At 46.5% G+C, this 24,915-nt stretch overlaps 1 protein-coding gene across 1 annotated transcript in view; it reads right to left on the reverse strand.

Moving 5' to 3' along the window:
- Positions 1-153: 153 nt before the first annotated feature.
- The window catches only part of LOC104285208 (WAS protein family homolog 1-like), a 30,703-nt gene continuing 5,941 nt past the window's right edge, over positions 154-24,915 (reverse strand). Inside the window, 9 exon segments of the mRNA XM_009883634.1 lie at positions 154-335; positions 663-731; positions 1,364-1,522; positions 1,874-2,038; positions 2,538-2,742; positions 3,662-3,797; positions 4,752-4,888; positions 9,884-10,030; positions 10,737-10,848. Coding sequence (XP_009881936.1) covers positions 184-335; positions 663-731; positions 1,364-1,522; positions 1,874-2,038; positions 2,538-2,742; positions 3,662-3,797; positions 4,752-4,888; positions 9,884-10,030; positions 10,737-10,848 — 1,282 coding nt within the window. The 3' untranslated portion in view covers positions 154-183.

Raw genomic sequence — 24,915 nt, forward strand, 5'->3', positions numbered from 1 at the left:
TTGATAGCTATAACCTCAGCAGTGGTACTCCTGTTGCTCCTGCTCTTCTTCAAATAGATACGAGGGGGTCCCCCTGCTGTGCCAGTGCCCACCCTCCAGGAGGTACTGCCAGAGGCTGGTGTCTCTTGAAGGTACTTAGTTCAAAGAATCCTGGGATTCACACTGGTGCTCAAATGTCCCCATCTATGACTCCCAGTCATCCTCATCCTCCTCACCCACAGGCTGCTGTGGGGGTGGGAGGGGTGGTATTGAGTCCGACATACGAGCAAAGGCACCAGCAGGACTTCCAGGAGCATCAGGATTTCCGGAGGCTCCTGGCCCTTTCCCTGAAATACCTGTGAGGAAAGGAAAATCACCAGTGAGTGACACCTGGGGACTAGAGAACACAGAGGCTCAGCAAAGAGGAAGGGGTAAACCACATCTCATACTGCTGCTCCCAGGACCCAGGTGACCCAGACAAGCAGAATGGCCAACACGTGTAAATGCCACCACAGCCCTGTGCAAGCACTCATTTAACTAAAGCTCCACTTGAGCAAATCCATGCCCTCACCAGGGAAAGTGTCTCTGTTCCCGGTTTTAGGGCTGTGGCTGAGCCAGAGGTGCCAGAAAGTGCTCACCCTCTTTCCTAGGGGGAAGGAGCAGCCCACCCTGCAAGACAGTACCTTTGCGCCTCAGCACCAGTTTGTTGAAGAGGTCTGACATCAAATCTCCACCTTGTCCCGTAGCTCTCACTGAAACAGAACAAAACAAGTCAGAAAGGAAGAAGCGTCAGTCTGAACCTAGCACTACGGCAAAAGCATTCTCCCACAATACTGACTTCAGATTAAAGAAAATAACCCAAACAAACCCCTAATGTTCCCCACTCTAATACAGTTTCAGGTCAGGAAAACACCAGCCACTGCAGGGTAACAGCATCTTCTGGGGAAATCCAAGAGTGGAATTCCTTGAGGGGCAAGAGGGGAGTCTGCAGTCTCATTCTGCCAAACCAGCTCCATTCATACCCGCACCGGCTATCTAAACCACCTACTCAAACCAGCTCAGCCCTGCTTCTCTTCACCCCAGGGTTTCCTTTGTGCGTCTGCCCCCATGCAGCACACGTGAAACTTCTATGCAAACCTTGAGACAGCATGGGTCTCCATCAAGAACACAAATGCCCGGCTGGCAGATGGGGTTTAGCAAGTTCACAGAGCTTTGGCTGAATGGGAAACACCTGTGTCCTACACCAGCCTGCGAGGAGAGACTATGCCTTTCCGCTCTGTATGTCCACTGTGCTCCTGGCTCGCCCGTCTCCTCCCAGGCCTACACCTCCCCAGCCCGGGCGCAGAGAGCAAGGAAGATCAGTTCTGCCAAAGAGCCTCAGCACCTTGTTCTTGTTCCTTCTGCTTCTTCTTCTCCAGCTTCCTCTCCTTTACGCTGCGGAGGTTGGCCTTCCCAATGCCACCGGCCTGGCGGATGGACTCCAGGAGACTGGCACGCCCAGTAGAGGGGTTCACCACTTCCTTCGGGGCTCCCTGGACCGAAGCTGCAGGGACAGGAAGGACAGGCAGAAGCCACGGGTCAGTGCACCAGCTACAGGCCCAGCCAAATCCCCATGGAAAGGGCAGCTCTGATACCTGGCCAGCCTCTGCTCAGGGCTGTGAGCCATGCCCAGACACCTCTCAGTGACAGGCTTATGCTCAGCCCAGCCAGCAGCAGCCCCGCCATGGGGGAACCGAAGGCTTGCAGCTCCTAGGCAGGTGGGAGCAGCTTCTCCTCCCACCACTGGAAGCCACCACCTGGGAAGCCACAGAGAATCAACCAAGGACATGGGCTGAAGCCCAGGAGGCACGAATTAGATTCTGCTGGTGAAGCTGTGGAGATGCCCAGCCCTTACCTGCAGGCACTGCATTGCTGCTCTCCTCGCTCGCTGTCCGTGCTGGCTCAGAGGGGGCTGTGGGCTGGGGAAGGGGCGGCGGAGGAGGCACAGTAGTTGGCATAACAGGAGGTGGGGGGGGAGGTGGTGGTGGAGGAGGCGGCAATAGCTCAGCATCTTGAAGGCCTGAAAGATGAAATTGCATCTGAAGAGTCCCCAGAGGACAGCACACTGAGAGCTTCAGCTCAGAGCTTTGCTCAGCTCAGAGCTTTGCATGTCTCAGCAGCAACAGATCAGAGTCCTCACCACATACTTGTGCAGCAGAACACTCCCACAGCAGGCAGGGCCAAGGCAGGGTTTGAGATTCCTCTACTCTGCCCTCCCCAGCTGCATGCCACTGGGCCTGCCCAGCTGACCCAAGGATATCCCGCTAGGCTGCCAGTCCCTCCCTGCACACCGCTGTCCCTCCTCTCTAGCCACGCAGGGGGTGAGGGTGATGAGGGGGCCTGGAGACTGGCCAGCACTTGAGATGGTTGCAGCTTTGACTCGGGCCCAAGCGCAAGCCAGAGGTATCTCCAACACCCATCTTGAAATCTCCACCAAGGGACTTTCTGCCTTGTCTCCACCTTCTAGCAATCCCTGCCTTCCTCCTTCACAGGGTCCTGGGATCAGGAATTAGAAATACCTGGTTGCAAAGGCTCCACCGACTCAGTGTTGAAAGTGGGCAGCTCTGGAATAGTACTGCTAGGGGCAGACGGTGCGATGCCGGGGCCCAGATCAGCACTGTACATAAGATCTGCAGCGATGCCGGGCAGATCTGGCAGGTAGGATGGCACATCGATCTCAGGGACCTGTCCCAGATCTGGCACATAGAAGTAGTTTTCAGCTACCTAAAAGAAACCCCAAACAAAAAGATAAGGCAGTGACTACACACTTGGTTTCCCTTGCAGCACAGGCACGGCAGGGAACAGCCTGAGCAGCAGTCAGAACTGGGCTTGTGTGTCTTGGTACAGTGGCCGCTCAACAGCTACCCCTGCAACTCTGTGCTCTTGTCCTGTGGCAGTTCCCTGTCCTCAGAGGTTATCCCCTGCAGACCAGGCTTGGAAAATGCAGGCTGCAGGAGGAAGAAGAGGTGACAGATTCTTCCTAGTTTCTTGCAAGTTGACTCTCTCTTCCTCTGAAGGTTTCATGCACCAACTTTTGCAGCCTACATAAGCCAGTCTCTTCTCCAGAAAAGAATGGTGACAGAACCATTTTGGAGATTAAGATGCAGGAGAAGCAAAACCAAGTAGTTACAGAAGTTTGGTTTTGTGTTTAACACAGGCAAAACAGTACCGAAGGTGTGCTGTGAATAAAGGGTTTTGTTTACTATATACACTGCTATCTCCTCCAGTCCAACATGATAAGCAAACGGTTCCCATTTGCTCCATTACACAGCCCCAAACCACACATTCAACCACACACCAGTAAAGCTCCAGGTATGGCCACTACAAGGTGTTGGGTACAAGATCAGATCAGCCACGTGTTGGGGCAGCTGGGTTGGTGCACCACCTGCCCCATGTCCATATCAAGCACAAACCCCTTGCTCAGGCTGGCTGGCCCTTGTGTTTGCACCAGCAGGAGCCCCTTCCTCAGCCGGAAAAATGGGGATTCGACCCTAGCAGTGGCACCTCACCCTCAGACACCTCACAAGGCTCAGGAGTTAGCACAAGGGGGATAATCAGGTGATGGAGTCTCCAAACTCCCCTCACAGAGTTGAGCACAATCCTCTGAAGGGGAAGCAGCAGCATCCCCCCAGCTGCATCTCACCTGTCGGTCCAGCTGTCCCCTTTCAGTGATGGAGAGAGGAGCATCAAAGAGCTTCTCTTCTGTCTCTGTTTCCAGAGCCACATGGGTCTTGGTCACTGCTCCAGCCAGAGGATCCAGGAAAACATACTTCTTGTACCTAAGGGTAGAGGATGCTTATTTCAGTAATGCTGCCCCGAGAGCCAAGGCCAGAAAGAAACAGCGTACCCAAGAAAGCCTTGGAGGTGGAGACCTCTCAAGTCACTCATGAACATGCTGGGCTTTCCAGTTTCCTTCTTTTAGCCCCATTTTCCTGCCTCACCCCTTCACAACCAGGAGGCGATCAGCTCCTCACCCTGCCAGCGCAGCCTCCATGTTCCTCCTAAAGGAAAGCCCCACTGCACTGCCATCATCATCAAGCTCTCCCGTTCCCAACACCTGGCCCGAAACTGTCCTACAGCAGGACACCAGTCTCTCTTGGTGACTTGCCGCTCAGGGTCCAGGAGGAAAGACCAAGAGGGGAAAGTTCAGGTTCTCTGGTTCTTCTCTGGTTCAGGAGAAGAAACGGGAGGTCCAGCAGCTGAAAGCTCTAGAAGAGCTTAAAGAAGCTCTTCAGTATGAGCAGAAGGGGGAACCATGAGGCAAAGCCCAATGGGAAAGGGAACTGCAGTGAGGGAGGCAGTGGAGACATTAAAGCAGCGAGAGCCATAAAGTGTTGCTGTGAGGAATCATCAGGAGACGGATCAGTACCTGGGCTGGCACACGGGGTGCAGGAGAAGGGCAGGAGTGACAGCAGCTGTCAAGGCTGGGGAGAAATTACAGTGGTATGACAGCAAAAATGAAGTTGGGGAAGGGAAGTGCAAAATTGCATTGAAACCAGGTGAGTGGAAGATGAGGTGCAGACAAAACAACTCCTTCCACCCAAGGGGAAGAGTGGGGAAGAAAGGGTTGCTAGCTGGAAGCCAACAGAGAGGTACCAAACCCTGTCCCATCAGGAGCCTGGTATGTAAGATGCCCAGGAAAGCAAGCAGTTATTGCTGCCCCTGGGGAAGGGAAAGCTCCTCTGAGGAGAAGCAGGGGCAGGGGAGCAGCACAGTGCTGCTCCAACTCTCACAAGTTCTCGGTGGTATTGAAGAGCAGCAGGGAGCTGAGGGAGCTGATGTTCCTGGGGAGGCTGCCAAGGCCTTCTTCTGCGTCATCCTCCTGGTGAATTTTGGTGCTCACGCACACAGGGAAGTACTTGAGCTTCTCCTGCAAGAAGACAGATAACAGGTGGTAAGACACTAAATTCAAAGCTGCTGAGACAGCTCTCCCCAGTCACCACAACCCACGCTGCTGGATCTACTGCATGGTCTGGGAAGCCTAGTGCTCCCTCTCCACCTCCCTTTCTTTGAGCAAGGAAGCACATGGACAATGTTGCAACCCCACTCTCGTGACAAATCTCAGCACTTCAGACTCATGGCATGTGCTTTTGGTGCCATGGATGGGTGATATTGTGATGTTGCAGTGGCAAGGATCCACTGAAATAAAACAACCGCTCGGGCTCTATAGCCAGAGGCAGGGATCAAGCACCGCAGTCTAAAAGGCATTTGTTACAATGTCTCCAACTACTAGACATCTTCATGCAGGCAGAGTCCCCCAAACATCTCTGTTACCTCCCCTCTGCTGCCCTGAGTTGATGTTTTAAGAGTTGTGATCCCACCGGTGGGGTATGCAGGGAAGGCAAAGGAAAAAGAGGTTAGCAAAAAACAGAGTGCCTGCACTAGGCAAGAGATGAGGCAGAAGGGAGTGCGCAGGGTGGAACGTGTGCCAGATGGTTTTGCAAAGCCTGAGGGATTTGCAGGAGTTTTCAACTCTAATGAACTGAAATCTCCTCTCTCGGTTCTAAAACTTCATGCATAATAAATAGAGCTCCCTTTAGAAAAGGACTTATTACATCTGAACTGCTTGACTTTTATAGAGCACAGGAATTGCCATCCCAGATCAGACCAGTGTTTCAGCTAGCATGACAGCGCCCGCTGCCAGATGCTCTGAGGGATGAAGCTCGGTGCCCACAGCACGCTTTGCTGTAGAAGGAGGAAAGGCATCAGTTCCTGAACCCAGAGACAGCCCAAGATGGACAAACCTCCACCCCAGACCTCTCCCCACATCTTTCCTCAGCCCCTTCACAGCTCCTGTTCTTTCTTCATGAACTAGGACAAGCAGCAGCCCGGCAGCTGTAAGGTGATAAGTGTTCATGCCAGTGTTCATGCCAGAAGAAATGAGAACACTAACCAGGACAGATTAAATAATTGGCCACGCTCTTGAGGTTTTCTTCTGTCACCAGAAGATGACCAAAAGAGACACTCCAAATACTGTCCACAGCCTCTTACTGCCCCACTGCTTCCAGCATCCTTGCTCTATCCCATTCTCCGAGTCCTTCTTCCCTCTCTGTACTTGTATGAGGGAAACGGAGACCACCGTTTGTTCAGTTTTAAGACCCCCATCTCGGCGACATAAGCAGTTCCCGCTGATTGAAATTTCAGTCTTGAATATGGTAGCCAGAAATCCTGGGAAATGGCTTAGTCACAGCTCAGTTAATCCACTAAGAATTTGTATGATGCTCTGAGTCTGTAAAATGCTATAAGAAAAGACCTGGGAGATTTTGAATTAATTTTTTTTTCCCCAAAAAAATAACACATTCCAACTTGTGAAAAATACGCTGAAACATCTTCAGTTTTTACAGAAGCAAATAGGCAAAAAAATATAAATTGTTATTTAGAGACTGTAGAAGCAGAGATTCAAAAATAAAGGTTCTTTTGATCATTAATATTCATTTCCCAATGTTTAATTTTTTAAGCATGAGGGAGTACTGATGTTTTTGCTAGAACTGTTCACACACACTTAGCCCTCAAGTCATATATATATTTTTTTAATTCTCTCTTTGTAGATTTCAATTAGCACTGGAAGACTGTGCATCACTTTAAGGGCGTAGTGAGAAACCAACCATTACCTACATTTACTTACAAGTCTCATCTAAGGAAGTCATAAAAGCACTAAGCGTGAGTATTGCTCTGAAACGTGAGGGTCTACATAATCTTTTTAATTTAAATGCCATCAAAGTGCTAGTCTTATTCAAGTACCTAGATCCGTTTTGCAATTTCAAACAGCTACATACCGTCAATACTAACCTGCAACTGTGAATTCCACAAGTTAATATGCCATTTAAAATTAGTTTTCTTATAGGGACCTTAAGGCCTTAAGCCAAAGGTTCAGCAAACTCAACATACTGAAGTCATGGAGGGTGCTTGAATGCTCAAACACCCCAGCCTGGGGTTGGCACCTGGCAGGATCACACCCTTAAGGATTCTGCGTTTCTAGGCGTTTTTCTTCCTAAGAGCCTACACTTAAAAGTATATTAAGTCACTCTGGTTCTTAAGTTTAATAAAGCACACACTATTACAAAAGGGAATTGGTGTGAAACACCAGAAACCCCATTATCCCCATGCCAATGGTGTGCTAAGACTAGCTGGAAAAGATGGGCAAGTGCCAAAAAGCTGGTTTAGCCTCCCCACGCCCATGGTGGACTCAGAGAGAGGCAGAATTCACAAAGACATGCCCAGTCACTGACATTTTTGAAGCCTTTTGAGGTTACTCCAGCAGTGGACCATAATTTTTTCTTGGACCTCTTCCCAAGTCCAGGCAGACCACATCTCCTACCCCATTTTCCAGCCCTCTGAGGGGCACTTGCACCACCTGGACACAGGTCCCACTGCAAAGGCAGTGCCCAGCAACTAAAAGCCCCACAAGGCTGCGGCCAACTCACTGTTGAACCCTGCCTAGTTGCTACCAGAGCAACATGCAAAACAAGTGGCTTTGCAGGCTTACCACAAGGACCACGTTTCTGGCACTCTTATCCATCGGTGCTTACAGCCTAAACAGTGTCCTCTCAACAGCTGAGTTTACTCTTGCTTGGGGTGTGGAGGGGGAAAGGAGACTTTCCCAGGAGGGAAGCATTTCTAAATAAACTGCAGAACCACGCGCATTTCTAACTCAGCTGCGTGCCCCGCAGAGCACAAACCCTAAGCGCTGAGCACAGGCTGCCACCACTTACCCTCAAACTGACAAAAGCAGAGCTTGCTTTCCTGGTGGGGCGTGTGCGAGTGAAGTTAGCAAAGGCCACTGCAACTGCTCCCAGCAAAGAGGCCCTCATTAGAAGTGAAAACAGGCAGCGAGCCTCTGCTGAAAGCCCTGAATAATTGAAGAGGGCATAAATGCAAACATTAGACTTCCCTCTGTCACATTTCATTACTGCAAGCCACGTCAGGCTCCGTGCCCAGCTATGGCCGAGCAGGGCCAGTCCCCCTGGAACGTGGTCAGAGCTCAACCGCATGGAGCCCCTCTAAGCACATCAGCTGCTCCTGATGCAGGCTCCTCCATCACTCATCAGCTGACAGCCACTCGCCAGCACAGCAGCATCCCCCAGCCCCACACAAGAGCTGCAGATGCTGGCGTGCGTGTGAGCTTGGCAAGAGTAACAAGACCACTGCATGAGGTAGGGTCAGCAAACCCAGAGAAAGGTCAACAATCTCAAGGGAAGATCGAAAGATGGGTCATAGGAGGGGTGGAACAAATAGAAACATCCCACAGAGCCTGCAAGAAAGTCCCTGTGGTGATGGCAGCCTGGGTCACGAAGGGCAGAACATGGCAATGGTACAGAGACCGCCTGGGACAGGGAAGAGGTGATGTTGCAGGCAGATGGCAGGGGCTGTGGGGGAGGGCACACAGAGCCTACGGGAGCCAGCAGGCCAGCTGGATGGGCATGGCATTTTTGCAGGACACTGCTTTTCACCAGCTGATGCTCTTCTCGATCCTCTCCTGCACGAGGGGACCAGCGCTTCAGCATGGGAGAGCATCTTCCCTGCCCACCCACTGCACACCTCTGCTCCTCCCACACGCTCTGATGGATGGGGCCACCAGCCAGACAGCACAACCCTAACCAGCCTCCCCTGGTCGGCCAACAGCAGGTCCCACACAACTCTGCCCTGCACTACTGCCAGGGCTCAAAGGAAGCACGAACCCTGCTGGAGTTTGCCAGCTGCCCATTCGGCCAGCAACCCTGCTTCCATAGCCTGGCTGAAATATTCATAACTACCTCACTGTGTGAGGTCTCAACTCCATTAAAACTCAGGAAAGTTTATTGTGATAAATTATTCAGTGGCAGCTTTATTTTTGGGCCACGGCACACAAGGATGAGGAAGGAAGTGTCTTTAGGGGTGGAGAGCAGGGAAGTTGTCAGGTTGACCCCTAACCTGCCAGGAAGAGTACAGCCACTGCTCCTGGCACAGCGCATACACAGCAACTTTTAAACTTTAAACAGGGTAACTCTTCCTCCCCTCCTTCCAGCCCGGGGATGCTGACCCAAATTGTTGGAGAGTCCTTCGGTAGCATTTCCTGTCAAACCCACCACTTCTCAGACCTCCCTAAGAAGCCCCTCTCTGCCTCCCAATCCATGGGCTAAAAGGGAACTCAATACTTCAGGACCTCCTTCAACACCACCAGCTGCAGACATCTGTGCTAAGCGCAGACCTGGAAGCCCCAACCGTGCTGGGTACTGATTCACCCCTTCTCTGAAGGGCTTGCACCCCACAACAGCTGAAAACAAGACAAAGAAGCAAAGCACAAACAAAAGATGTAATGAAGCAAAATGATTGTCTCGTCCAAGATGGAAAACTTAGTTGGGAACCAGGGAGGGACAATACCCAAGCACGATGCTTTCCTGGGTCAGAAAAACGCTTCCATGAGTCCTTTTTCTCCTGACACACCAACAAGCACTTTCGCCTTTCCCTTCTCACCATTGCCTACATTACAGCCTTCAGAAACTGTTTTTCAAACAATTATGACCCTGATGCTAGCTGCCTTGCTACACACAGCCGAAGCCTTATGCTCAGCCAGCAGCACCCACAGGCACCGCTGTGAGAAACGGTGGTGTTTGAGGAGATGGAACTGCTCCGGAGAGTTGGCAGCCAACAGCCACCCAGAGCACTCAACCCCTGCACCAAGGTCTTGTATAGACATGGTCCTCTTAAACCAGCAGCTCCGCAAGCTTCTCAGCCTGACCTCACACACCCCCACCAACAGGCCAAGCTGACAAGATGTTCTGCTCCCAGCCTATATTCTAAAGCCCTGGAACACTTCATCAGAAACAAACAGCCTCCCAGCTTCTCCTTGCTTGTTCATTTCAAGGTCTGTTCTCCTCCTCCTTACCTGCAGAGCTTTCTCATCCAGCACTCGGTGTTTGCTCTGAATCTTGTGTCTTGGCCATTTCTGTTTAGCTGGGTCTTCTGCACCAGCAAAAATGGAACTGTACTCCTGCAGCCGTTCAGGGGCTGGATACTTGGCACTGGAAAATACCTGTGGAGAGACAAGGGGGGACTGAAAAATCCCAACAGCTGGGCAATGCTAGACTATAGAAACACATGCAGTGGAGTAAGGCATAGAGTTTGTGCTGCCAGTGGGAATGGATAGCCTTGGAGTCAACAGGCTTGTAAGGGCTATCTGCACAGACCCCAAAATGCATGGACCGTCACTTCAGACAGTGGAAGTGCCAGAACTTCTATCTATATATAAGTACTAGGAGATCATAGGCTTCCACTGGCAATAAGGGAATTGCAAACACTGTATTAAATGGAGGAAAAATGGGGAAAGAAGGGTTTTCACTAGTTTTACACAGCTCAACAAGATTAAGATGCAATAAGGGCAAGCTCTCTAACAGCAGCTTTCATTCAAATAGCCAAAGTGTCTATGAACCTGAAGTGAGAGGGTGTTGGGCTTAGCTCAGCGCATGCCTTTTCTCTTTCGCAGGGAGAAGCTGGGGCAGTGACCTATTTAGGCCTCATAAGGCTGGGAGCTGTTTGGCTCATGGCTCTAAAAATCATCAATTGGCCAAGTCAGGAAGGAGATTCTCATCACAACCCTGCTCAGCAGCAAGGCATGGAGAGGCGAACGGGCAGCAGCTGTGGCAGCCAAACACCTCTTCTTCTGCAGAGCTTACATCAGAAGTAAAGAGAGAAGTTGGAAGGAAGAAGGGAGGCCATGCAGCCTTCACTGAAGTCACTACCTTAATAGCCTTCTTGCTGCCTTTTATGTTCTCAATCTTCGCCTGGGCAAGCGTGACTCTCTCACCGATTGCCTGAAGCTGTGCCCGGCTGGCCTCCACCCGCTGAGAGATCCTAGGAAGAAAGCACCTTTCTAAAGATGAAGAATCCAGAGATTTTTTTTTAGCAACAGTTAGTGCCCAGGCCCTCAGCAAAAGATGTGAATCTCAGTGGACTGGACTGTTTCATTGGGCAAAATAGTGCTGGTTGAGATATGCTTGTCTTGGTCCCATTGAGAGCTTCATGCACTCAAACATGAAGGTAGATCTAGTCCACGACTCACAGCACAACGTTCCCACGGCTGTTTGAGGCACAGCACAGAAAGATGGGAGAAATGGAGCTTTTTTGCGACACCGGAGTGCCGCAAGCCCTACACTTCTCTGCAGGTACCACTGACAAGAAAGCCACAGCCAGTTATCAACTGCCAACACATTTTTAATAAAAATGACTTGTTAAAAATGAAAGGCAACACATGCTAATGAGCAGAGTTCAGGGCTCACAAGGCTTATCCTGTCCTCTACTATACCAGCAGTTTGTTGCACACCTTCTTCCATGCTGCTTCGCAGCTTTGTGATTTGGTTTCCACATCAGCTAAACAACATTAGGTCTTCATTTGGAGCAATAAAGCATGCTAACTTGCATAATTTTTGCATAACTAGATGAGCATCAAAACGCTTTGGGACTGAGCTGAAAAGCACTCTGTGGCAGCAGGGGATAGAGGTCACTGGTTAAGTATCTCCGCATTCACCACATGGACATATTCCTTTCCCAGAAAGCTTACAGAAGGTGCCTTGCAGCCAGGGGCACGACTGAAACTGCCAGCATGCCATGCACAGACACTACCATGCTGCAGGAACTGTCACACAGGCTCAACCAGAGGCTGGGAGGGACACAGGGACCAGGCATCAGCTACGGGTAACTATGGAGTTGCTTCCTCAGGAGATCTTCCCTCCCCATGCACAACTAGCAGGTTCTCCCTGGCTTCAAGCTCAAAAACTGAAAATTGTTCTGAATCTTCACCCCTCTAATGAAACCAGCAAAGAATATTTTTATGGCTACAAAAGCCATTAGGAGAGAGAGCACTCCACTGCAGCAATGTTTTGTAGCAATGAGTTCCATCGGATCATTTTGTGCCTGTAAAAATCAATCTCAAGCACTGTCTATAATTTCACCAGAAGTCCCTCTTTGCTTTTTAGTAGAGAGCTCCCATGCTTTTTTTTTTTATTCCACTTTGTCTGTATAATTCCTTTTAGCAACAAATTCGACATCAGCAGTGATCCATGATTCCCATTTTTAAACTGTGCCAAACCCGTCTTTTCAAGAATTTTCACTCTGTGCAGCACATTCCCTATTACAGTACAGAAATGGACTCCACTGAAGCCCCCCTCACAGCAGGTAGTGAAAAAACAGCAAGTACATGTAGCCTGTTCACCTCATATCATTCTGAAAGACCCCCACTTCTTTCTCTAAATAGCTTTAAGTGTTTCTGTTTGTTTATAGCCATGCTCCCCGCTTCTGGGGGCATGAAAATCCTTCCTCGTGCATATGGCAGGAGAGCACACAGCCTGTTTCTACTTTATTCTTTTTGGAGTGGGAGATGAGCAAAACTGAACCTCATGAGATTCTCCCTCTCAGAATTATTCTCCATTTCCCCATCCTTTTATTTTAAATACAGCCTAACAGCTTGTATTTTGTACCAACACTACGTACAAATCTGTTCATGATTTTCTTCCCACACCCTCCCTCTGTCTCAGTGGAGTAAGTCCACATCGCTTATACACTCGGTCGGTTCTCAGAGTAGTTTCTGTTGTTCCTTTCAGTGTGCATTTCCGAGCACCTGTCTGCAGGAAATTTCATGTGTCATAGGGCTGTCCCATTGCCTTATTTTGTTAAAGTGTGAGATGTCTCTGAAGGACCTAAGTCTTCCCTAACCACTCTCCCCAGCGAATTTTCCCACCTCACAGTTCACCCCTTTTCTAGATGTCTCATAATTGTATTGATTGACACTATTTCCAGCACTGCTCTTGGGGGCATCTGACTATTTTTACTTCCTTCAAAGCTGAAAAAAAATTGGTCATTTATTTCTGCTTTGCCTCTCTCCCTCAAATCAATGATGCAATTGACCTTCTCACCTTCTTGCCTTCTAGGAGAGTAAACCTCTCTCCTAGAACAACTCAACAAATCCTTCCTGAAGCTTCAAATAAAAGCAAGGTATCAACTGCCTTTTAGCCAGCACCCTGCTGACTCCCAGACACAATTCTCAGGGGCTGACAAGGCACGTTTCTCTCCCAGAAGGAAATGTTAAGCAACTAGTTATGCAAGCTCAGGCCTGGAAACCAGTAACCATTCTCCCTCCCACTGCATGAATGTGAGTGGGTCAAGTGAGGCAGTCAAATGCTTCCCTCACTCTCTTTCCTGCCCCACATAATTTCCACTGCTTCACCAGGTAGCACCTCTTCCTCTCCCTTCCCACGCTCACTCTTCTGCTAGCTGTGAAGAAGCAAAGGAGTTTTTGAGGAATCCCAGTTATCCTTACCTTTCACCCTTAACCACTTCCACATTTAACGTTCACCCTCTAAGACATCTGGTTTAAGAGAGGAACGGTGCCACAACTGCCTTTACGCCCCCACCAAACACAGGCAGTGCATTGGCTGTTACAAAGTGCTTCTTGGTGCTACAGTGCTAACACCTCCCGCAGTGCATGGACAGCATCAGGGGAAGAACAGAAAGCAAAGCATACATCTTTCTCATTTAAGGTTTGCTGGAACCTCTAAAAAGGAAGCATCCCTAAAACCACAGCATGATGGGCAATTACTGTGCCCTCGCTACAACAGTAATGGTGTATCCAGAAGGGAAAGAGGGAAGACATCTATAGCTTCATCCATTCCTACTGCCCACCAAAAATAACCGAAAGTGGTTATATTCATCCATAAAATGACAGTATCAGGTACACATCCTGCTCCCAGCACAAGCTGGGGAAGTTGTCCAGTGCCAGTTCAGATATTTCAAACCATGATGGCCCTTCTCTGAGGCATCCTGTACTTTGTCCTGTGATCTCCTACTCTAGGATTTGCCAGGCCAAATCCCACTGACCTTAGGAGATATGCCAAAAACCTTCACTTGAGGTGGTACAGAGGCAGGCACACAACACAGAAGGAATACACACAAGTCTACAGAACTAATTTATGCTATAATTATATCTAATTTATCTTGCTAAGCAAGATAACATGAAAAAATTATTAAATGCCCTCAATCCAACTAATCCAAGTTCTCTCACATGTACAGGCTTCTAAAAGTGCATGACCGTTATGCATGTACAGTTCAAGATACAGTTGCACATGTTAGTTAAAAGAGACAATATATCATATTGATACTGAAAAAAATACATGGGAAAAAAAAAAAAAACCCGTCATGTTCAAGAGTGTCCTCCAGCAACTTTAGTATTTCTACTGCTGTGGAAACGGAATTTGCTCCAAGGAGTCAACCTGGTGCTTGTAAAGAAAGGAAACGGGAAAGGATGAAGAGGTCTGTTGCCAAAGTTTTCAGGGGCAAAGTGTTTGAAGCAAGGTGGCATCCAGACCTCAACCTCCACTTAAGGAGAGTGCTACTGAGTGGCATTTGTTTGGAAGGCAATTGCAATCAGGACAGGAGGGCTAAGTGTTAATAAAAAGGCCCATTAGTGCCCCTCAAAACCCTGCATTCAGACAGCCAAAACCACCATCAGCATCTGAACCTACCCCGTGCCTATCTTATTAGACATTGCTGTGTTATTTTGCTCTCGGTGCTCTTTTCTGCTTGAGAAACTCCTTTAGATAAATTCAATGTGACTTGGGAGTTGCAAAGAAGCAGGAGGCGTACAGCGACAGCCCCTCCCTTTGGGCAGGATGCACGCTTTGGGACAAGCGGAAAGGGGGCCTGCAGAAGAAAGGAGAATATCTCACCTGCCTTCAAATCCTGGGCACTGAGCCAAACCAACCTTCCCCTCCCAATGCTTTTCTTTGTGAAAGCAGTACATGTGGCAGATTAAATCTATCTAGTGGATTATCTCTTAATCCATACAGACTTTTATTTTTGATCTAAACAGATATTAAAGCCAATCTTTGAGCTGCTTTGATTCAAGCTTTCACATTCTCTTGTCCCTCTGAAATCTTTTTGCAGTCAAGTCTCCTGTGCCTCACCCCCAACTCAGATCTCCTTTCTCCTAAAGCCCTCATCCCGCTGCCTTGAGTTCCTCTCCATTTTAGAGGCAACTCTCTCCAACACCCACAGCAGCTCCCAGGAATCCTTCCTCCCCCTTCACTGCCTCCCTTGCTGGTCCCGTATCCTCCGTCCCATCTGCAGCCATGGAGCAGATCACTTCCCATTATTTCCTTATAACTCCTCTGATAAATCTCAGATTCAGTTGGCTACTGAAAGACCTCCTCTGCTACGTCTGTGCCTGCTCATGGGGAAGAATTACTGTTCTCTTACTCCCATAGGAAAAACATTTGAGGCATTAGGAAAACGGCATCCGGGACACTGCCTGCCAGTTGTCAGCGCTGGCGATAATACTGTATTTCTATGAGAGTCTCTAAGCACTCCACAAAGCCAAAAAAGAATTGTGATTTTTATCATCTATTTTTTGCTAGGGATCAGACAGCATAAGAAAAAAGTTTTAAATCAGAGCAGGTTTAAAGACAAACTGACAGATTCCCAGAAAGGTGGCTGAGCAAGACAGAATTCAGCTGCAGAGAAGCATCACAGCAGCAGGAGACCCTTTGCTGTCCCTGTTGAGCGTACTCATCACCTATCAAAGAGATAGGGATGACAAAACTTGAGAAGTGGGAGAGAGAAGAGGCAAGATCCACACCAAGGTGAATGAGAAAGGCAAGGCAGCAGAGGCTGGGAGCAAACCTCTCTGGAATACCAAAGAACTTCAATTTCATGTCTGAAGTACAAAAGTAAGCGATCAACCAAGGAGAAAGAACATTACAGAGCAGAATGAGAAATGAAGTTGCACAGAAGGATAAGGCAGCCGAAATATTAAATGACTTTCTTCCTTAAATGAGGACTGTACACATCATAGAAAGTCAGGCTTCTCGTCTCCTCCCAGCCCAGACTCCAGCTCCTGAGAGATAGCAGCGGGGATGCTTGGCATTGCTGTTCTAAACTTCAGGGTACATACGGTAAATTTGTTCCATAAAACCTTGCATTTTTGCCTAAAAGTCAAGCTGCCTTGTTTGTTTGTTTGTTTCTCCTAACAAAGCGTGCTTTTATTAAACTCCTCCCTTACTGCAGGAGGCATGAATTAGAAGGGACAGAGTTTATGGATCTTGTTATTTTATTACATCCCCAGACTCTCCAGGTAGCTGATCCTGGAGCAGGGCAACAGGGGAAGACAACAGTATTGGCTGCCATTCATCCTTCCACAGCACCAGTGCCAAAACCAGCATGACACTACTACTGATGAATGAGATACCACTAAACCCCTAGGACAAGTTTCAGTGGGTTTCCAAAAGTGAGAGAACCACTCATGAGGAGAGGACAGACTACATCCCAGGGGATGGGAGACATCATCCCATGGCGAAAGCAGCAGCAGAAGGTGGTACGGAGGGAGCTAAATGTCCACTTTTGCTCTCAGGCCTTCTTCCCGTGCTTCTTTCCTGGGACCCAGAGGCGTACCACTGGTCTCTTCTATTTGTATGCTGCAGAGAAGAAAATCTCAAACTTTTTCAAGTTTTAATTTGTCTAAGAATCTTCTTGAAAAAAGGCCATGGGCTCTTATGGCTCCTCAGGCTGCTGAAGTGATGGGGAAACTTCAATGCATCGCCCTCGGTACCCATAACTCAGGGCTTTGATGCACAATCCACTAGACTGAAGCAGGCCTAGAGAGCTAGGCTAGAATATTTAAGTGCGTTCTGGCTGGCTAACAAAGGATAATGTTTTATGAGGCACCAGAGTGTGCTTTACAAACAGCCTTACCGCATACGGATGTTGCTGCACGCTGCGGTGGGCCAGCTCAGAAGTTCACGCAGCAGTGACTGGCAGAGGCAGAAATGGCCTGTGAGAATGGCCCGAGCTCCATTCTCCCCACTCCCACGCAGTGCCTCTGCCCCAGCAGTTGGCAACATCATCGGATCAAGATGGAGAGAGCAAAGGAAAGGCTGCTAAGGCATTTACGGTTTACAGCGATCCAGGGAATCATTCAAAGCCAGTTCACAATGCCAATTCACCTCAAAAGTTTGAAAGGCAAAAAGCAAAAATGCATGCTTTTATAAAAAGCCAAATACATTCAGCCACTCAAAGAAAGATCAACTTGTTTGCTTTCTGCTCTTCTCTCTCTCCATATTTAAGCCATTTTTAAAAGTCTTCATGTCTGAGCAAGTGTAATCAGAAACTGTCATCATACACTATCTCTGATGGAAAGAAATCCCAAGTGAGATAGTGTAATCAATGTTCCTTCCTCCATTAAGGGTTTGGGTATTATACTAATTAATGTTTATCACACTTTGATTGCTCCTTGAGCCTGATTTGCAGGTGTTTCAGCATTCACATATTGCCTTGCTCCTGTGATGCTGAACGGCTTTTCAGATTGGAGGGTGATCAAGGTTGCCAGGTTATCCTCAGCAGGATCTGGCATACATCACTCTCCATAGGTCATGTTCTCACAATAATTTCGTTTTGATTTTTAATCTCTCATTTCACAAGGTGCTCCCACTACTGTGAATTAAGTTTATGTAAAACTGGAAACTTAAGAGTTTTGACCCATCATCACTGCACCCTCCCCCCTCTCCCCCTGCAGCTTGTTCTTCTCCCCAGAAAAGCAGCTTTTCTTTTTTTCCTTTTTTTTTTTTTAAGGTACAAAGAAGTTCTTTAACCTTCCAACCTTTTTACTTGCCTCCCACCACCGACTAATCTGAAAGCAGACAGGCTTTCCTGTTTTTAGAAGAAATGTATACTAAGCAGAAAGTCTGTGTTTGTAAATAAGTTACACACGTAGATCTTCTATTTAAACTATACAGGCTACTTTTGCTCAAACTACTTCTCCATTAATAGTGTTAAGACACATAAACACAACAGGTTCTGCCATCACGGTGAGAATTTCTAGGAAGGATGGTCTGAAAGGAGTAATGGGAAAAAAAATGACTTTTCTATTAGTACTGGAGTTTTATCGTGATCTCTTGAGTTCCTCCACTGGCAGTGTGGGGGCAGATACTGAACACCACCATGGAGCTGCTTCCCAGAGCAGCAGACACAGACACAGTCTTGAGATATTAGGCAGCAGATGCTGTAAGTACTAGTAACTGCTTTGTTATCTATATAGCCTTCACTCATCCTTGCAAAATTCTCACGAGCAGTTACTCACTGAAGCTCAATCTTTTGTAGTAATAGCCTTAAGTGGGTTTTTTTTCCTTTTTATTTAAAAAAAAAAAAATCACTATTGAAAGGAAAGCTAATCCTGTTTGTACAGAATTTTACGAGACTGTCAGAAGTAAATTTTGTTTCCCTGTTGCTTGAAGTTATGGATCATATTTGGCAGATAGCTTGAGAAGGTGTTTTGGCACCTTGCAACCTTAAATTAATCAACTGTGTACACAAACATTTGGTTTCTCTTTCTCCCATCAAAGCTCCTTTCTTAGAATAGCCAGATCTTCCTCCCTGTCCCCACAAAACAGAGTCACAGGAAACATAAGTAGTGGAGAAATGCCCAGGTGGCCCTGTGGTGAGCAATATATGGGGGCAGGGAGAGCCAACACCTTTAAAAAGGTCTCAGATTCCTCTGGAAGACTAAGCATAGAAGAAACCCCTTCCCGGCCTTCATTTGGGCACCGTGCCGGATTCTACACAAAAAAACCCCAACGCTTCCGTTATACAATTCACTGTTAATCAACATTACATTTCCTATCAGTGGTAGTCACAGAAGACAGATCAGCCTGGATTTAAATGTCTGATCTGTGCCTTCTCCCAAGTAAGATTCAAGAGAAACATGAGCTACTAGCCAAAACTGGTGTTTCTTCTGAGCTTCACCTGAAACAGTAAGCTTCACCAACAGCAGGGACAAGCACTAACAAGGCCACAACAGCCTCCCCAGCCCTTCTAGCCTGCATCTCACTTCAGCCAAAGACACCTCGCTACATCACCATGATAATGTGGGAAGGAAGAGTGACATTTGCAGAGCCTTCCTCCTCACTGGCAAGGCAATCCATGTCAACTCAATGTCAAGAACAAGAGGACAGCCTGGTTTATATCAGAAGATCAAGAAGTTCCTCTTCATTCTTATCTTTCCCCCATACCTTCCAAGTGGTTATAGATCAGTTTTCTTCACCAAGGTAAGTAGCACCCAGTTGCACACATGTGATAAGAACTGATTTATAAGAAGTGATTTAGTGAACATCCCTCAAGGTGCCACTACAGGGCTTACTCTAATGTAATGCTGAACGTACCAGGTAAGCTGAGCTCCCACTCGTTCGTTGGGATGGAGGCTTTTTATACCAACATGACACATAGCACAAATGCTTCTCCTAATCTGTTTATCTCCACTACCAAAACAAGCCACTGTCACCCAGAGTAAGAATGCTGATCAAAACACGCCCGCCTCTGGAGCGGAAAATGATTCCTTGTGATAGAAATTCAAACTCTAATCATTCTCCGAGGAAAGCATTGCTTTTCTTTGCATGTAATCAAATATCATTAGAACTTCATAGCTTTTCACCCAAAGATCTCAAAGCAATTTCCAAGCATTAATTAAGTCTTGGTTGCTCATGACACCAAAGAGTGGAAACATTTGTGACAAAGGAAATATGGGAAAATTCACAGTAGAGTCCCATCAGACTAGACTTTCAATCCATCATTCATTAATTTGAACAATTTTTTCTTTAATTCACAAGAGTTAACACATACATTTCAGCAGTTGATTAATTTTTAGTTTTAACTGAGTTTAAGACCACCTGTGCAAGTACTTCTACACTCTTCAGTGCCTCTCCATTGCCAAATCCATCCCACTGCTGCTCTAGAATAAACTACAGCCAGCAAGCACCAATGCAAAACACTGACCATTCTCTCCATCACCACTTTCTCTGGATCCAAAACATACCCTCTCCACATATTTAAGACACAAGTTTGAAGGTAAAGTTTTTTGTATTGACTTTAAATTTTCCCCACTTCCCAGCAGCTGGTGGCAATCACATGGAATTTGACTTGTGCACCATAAGTTGAACCCTTCAGTCCCCTTTTTAATAACAGACACTTAAGAGCTATCATTTACAAGCTAGTACTCACACAACAGTTAGTTACTAAAAATTAGTCTCCTGCACAATTGGACTTGCATATTCAGAAGGAAAGCTTAACCATGAAAAAGGACTTGCTACCGTAAAGCAGTCTGTTTCATCAACCGCGAAACCTTTAAAGACAACTGTACTTCATCACTACTTCTTCTTGTAACTCTTAGTTCCTTTCTGACTTCCACCACGTAATGAGGGTCTGCCTCTGTGGTCTTTCCTCGCTTTGTCCTGACCCACAGAGGTTGTTGACAGATACCTGGTAAATGACCTAACTAGCTTTTGAAGGATGACTTGGAATATCCACATTGTTTTGTTTTGCTCTCAATACTGTGTTTGTGCTCAACATATTTGCTGCAGTGATCACACTGTACTTTCAATAGCTTACAACTCAATCAAATTTCTTCTATTTTCCTCCAGTCTTCCTTCAATTAGATACTTCAGCCCATGTGAGCATTGCCACTTGCTGCTTCTGTTTATCAGCTCACGATACCTCTCAGCATCCTGTGAGGACCAGTGCAGATCCCCAAGATTCCCCCAAAATCTTGCTACAGTGGAAACAAGCCCAACCACATAAGAAACACTTTCTCAGAAACAGTTATTAGCCCTTTGCTAGTCACAAAACCTCATTGCTAACTACACCTTTTGCCTTTCTCACCCATGATTCCAATTTGAACTTCTCATAACAGATCCTTCTCTTTCAAAACGGGTCTCCTTCTCTTGAAGATTTCTTTCCATATTTTTTGCAAATGGAGCTTTTTATTTCAAAATATTTGCTCTTCAGAAACAGAGGTTGTTTAGTGTTACTTCCTCATTTTCCTACAATCAATTGCAGTCACACTCAAATCTCAAAAGGCACCTTCTATGGTACGCCCATCAACAAGCTAATTTGAGCATAAGTGCTTCTTCAACAAATGAGAGTAACACTTTATGACACGTTATCCATCTAGCACCTTTCCTGAGTGATTACAGCACTTTCTTACTTTCTTGAGGGGTTTCTAGTTACTTTTCCCCAAAAAACTTTGGGCCCCAGGGAGAGTCTTTTCTAATAACATCAAAGAGCAGATGCCTCTCTGCTTGGATGGACAGCTGCTCTGTCATTGCAGTGAAACAGTCTGTGGCACATCAGTGATCAGACATCACGTTTAGAGCAGTTCTAGACACATGATTTCATTTTCCTCACTGTCCTTTTAAAACTCATCTTCGCCCCCATAGTGACCTGCAAACAGTCATTAAGAATGGAAATACTAGCTTCACAATAATACAAGAACAAATTTGTACAGTATACTTTTCAAACCTCTTTCCCCACCCCAAAACTGCCAGGACCATAAATTCATAAATTTAAATAGCCTAACCACTCACCCTGTGACATGCTCACACAATAAATGTTCTCACGGACCAATGCTTTTAGCAGCAGCTAATCCCCTCATGCCAGCTAAAAGTAAGCATGAAGCATAACAAAGGGCATGATTTTGGCTGTGGGGTTGTTTGAATTTCCCCCCTTCTCCCCCACCCCAAATCACCTCTGTGCTAGAAAGAATAAAGAAAACCCTGCCTGGTGTTCAGTAACCCAACACGAGTTGGGAGCTTCTCATTACTGAAAAAAAGTCACACAAAGTCTGAATTTGTTCTGGAATCAACAAAATCCAGGATGCCACTGTCAAAAGCATTGTTGAAGCGAAAACAAAGAAACCCAGTCACTGGGCCAAAGTGATAGAGAGAATTGAACTGTGGAGACCATGAACTTTCTAGTTTCTTGGTGCTGAGCTACTGAAATGATTGGCATGTTATATGTATTTCATAGATAATCAGAAAGGCTATTCCTGTGCGCTGCCACGGAGCAGAAGTGCAATAGCTTTACCTTCTCTTCTAAAAGGAATGTCCTGTTATGCCTTTTAAGCTCATGAAGCATGTCTTCTTATTCAGCTTTGATGGTAGATCTAAAATGAAAGTCCTAGAAGTAAAATAAAACCAGGTATTCGCATTTTAAAGTGTATATTAATCCAGAATAAGGATCATATTCTTGTATAAATTAAGAATGGAATACAACTCAGAAGATACTAAATTACCCACCTGGGGTTTCTCTTTAATGCATTTTACCATCCAAATCCTTCATCCCTGCCTCCAAAAATAATTTTTATTCCCTCCTCCGCCTAATGGCACAGCACGGTGGATTCCCTCAGTAAAATGATTGTCTGGAGGATTTAGATAGAAGAAAAACAAGAACTCCTTCATTACCATCTGCAAATGGATGTGCTGTCTCCAAAAGCACTGCTCTGTCTTAGATGTCAGTGGCATTACACCCAAACTCTACCCTACCCCATTTGGAGAAGCACAGTGACCGCACCACAGCTGTAGTCAGAAAGAAGGACCGTGGAAAGATAATTTAATCTACCAGTCAACTGTGAAGAATAGACCTTCGGCACTCGTGTTTCCTCCCACAACTCTCCCTGCAGTGTGCACACTCCCACTTATATAGGAGGAAGCCTGTAACACACACTTCAAACCACTCAGTGTTATTTTCCAGACAGTTTTCTCCACACTAGATCCCTGATAGAAGTCATGCCTGTAAAACAAAGTGACTTATTTGAATCTTTTCCTCCAGGGCTGACTGAGTAGACAAAACTCATCCATAGGAACAGAATATGACCCCAACACGTGTGCCAGAGTCCAGGGTCTGAAGCTGGTTGAGAAGGTAGAGCTATCACTTTGTATAAGAAAAGAACGACATGGCAATTTTGTCAAGAAGAGTGGGAAAACCTGAAAATATTGCCAAACCTCTGGGCTACGAAACTAGAAAAAACGGAACATTTCTTTCGCTGTGAGGCACACACTGACTTATTGTTATGATCTGCTTCTCCTTGGATATTTCCAGAGAGTAATAGCTACAACCACTTGGGGTAAGGGGCTGGGGGGAAGGGACTGCCTCTCTGGATGGGGTAGATCATACGATCTTTTCCAAATCTCTGTTAATTAACAGCCACCTCTTGCCCTAACAGTTTATAAACATGACTTATTTCTGGACAAAATCTCAGCCACTGCATCTCCCACCAGGTGGATCAGGATCCTTCTAACCCACAGCCATACAGAGTACTTCAAGGAAAGGAAGTTCACTCAGCTGCACAACGAGAAGAGTTTCAGAGTTCTCCTGGAGAACTTTCTCAGGGCAGCACAAGTGTTGGAAGACATTATGGAAGCACACCTAACACTCCCATGCTAAAGTACTGCAGCCATGAGACCTCTTTGCGTTAGCCCCTCGCAGCTGTGGCTGGGAGGTCAGTGCCTCTGCTCTCCAGGCAGCCCTCAAGGCCCAAGTGACTGCCTGGACCCTGAACTGACACTGACATCTCACTAACCTACGGAGCAAGGGTAATTATACTGCTGTACTTTTTGTTATAAGAGAGCTCATAAAAGTTGAAACCAATTTATAGCAGGTGGGGGTATACAGAGTGATCCATCCTTCAACTTCGTCACAGCTCTGTCCTCAAATTGACTGCGCTTTAAAATAATTGTTGGTGAAAGAAGGCAAAGTTTATCAAGATAATTACCTCTCACCTCCACAAATGGGTCTAACATTTGTTTCATTTGCCTCTTCCTACAGGCTTTATTTGCATAGATGGTTTCAAAACTGGCTTTATCTGTTTTGGAACTCGGCTTTCGAATAATAAACAATGGTAGCTACTACATGTGGCATCTCTCCCGTTAAAATCACAGCTCTTTAAACATGTTAGAAAAGTTTGAGACGTAAGGAGTCCATAGATGGTAGCAAATTGCTTTTAGCCTACAGACACATAAAAATATGAAGAAAAAGCAAAGAAAATTAAGTCAGAAAGCCACTACAAACTGCATGTGATTGGACCAAATGTTTTTATTTATTTATGACTTTCTTCAAGATGCAAAGTTCTGCTGCATGAACAGTCTACAAAGCAAGAAGTTCCTACCCTATCAATAACTTATTTTTATTTAGTGTGTTAAGATTTATCAGAGACTTCTGGGACACCTCTTTTCAGGAAATCCAACTCAAACAGTTGTAAACAGCAACATCCCTATTACAAATGATCGGCACTGCCGTAAACAATACTCTAGAAGCTAAGGTGGGATTTCCCCTTACTCATGACCAAACAAAGAAAATAAACCAAATACCTTCAAAGCAAAGCCCTCCTTTATTGAAACAGCAATCTTGCCTCCCTCTATTCTCTTTCGGTATCACTCCTTCACCCTTTGAGGAGCAGCAAATCCTCCTTCTGAGAATGGATCTATCTCCCCAGAGTTGCAAAAGCAGAATGAAAGTTGTCCATTCAGGCCTCAGGATGGTCAAGCCGCAACACACATCCTACTGGGTATTTTTCCAGCTACCGAGTTGCACCAACGTAGGTAGGTGCATCTTACACTTCTTCCTACCATCTTTAAGGACCAGGGAGAAAATTACCTCACCAGAACTTGAAAGCTGCTACTCAATATTGAGTTTTCTCCAACAAGGCACACAGTACAAACAAGAGACTACCCTGTCAGAGTTAAGGAAAACAAAACTAAAATAAAACAACAAACCATATGCACCAAAGTTATCTAAGTTTCTCCCTACTGTTTGCCTTTCCTATTGCAGGACATCTGTTTTGATCTAACTGTCTCACATTTCCACTATATACTCCATTACCATGAAAGGCCCTGTCAGAGTAGAGAGAATCCTCTCAAGAGCACCAGTAAGTCTGAAATTGTTGCCTGCCTTCTTTTGCTAAGCAGTTTTGAGACCAATACAGAAGTGGGAGAACACCTCTCCTGCAACTTTTGCATCTTCCTTCACTTTTTTACTGCTTGCAGCAAATTGATATATCAGCAGTTTAGCATGATTGCACCTAAACCATTCGCTTTATTACTAGTGACTGAG

The sequence above is a fragment of the Charadrius vociferus genome, unplaced genomic scaffold (assembly GCF_000708025.1).
Source record: "Charadrius vociferus isolate BGI_N301 unplaced genomic scaffold, ASM70802v2 scaffold304, whole genome shotgun sequence".
NCBI classification, from domain to species: domain Eukaryota; kingdom Metazoa; phylum Chordata; class Aves; order Charadriiformes; family Charadriidae; genus Charadrius; species Charadrius vociferus.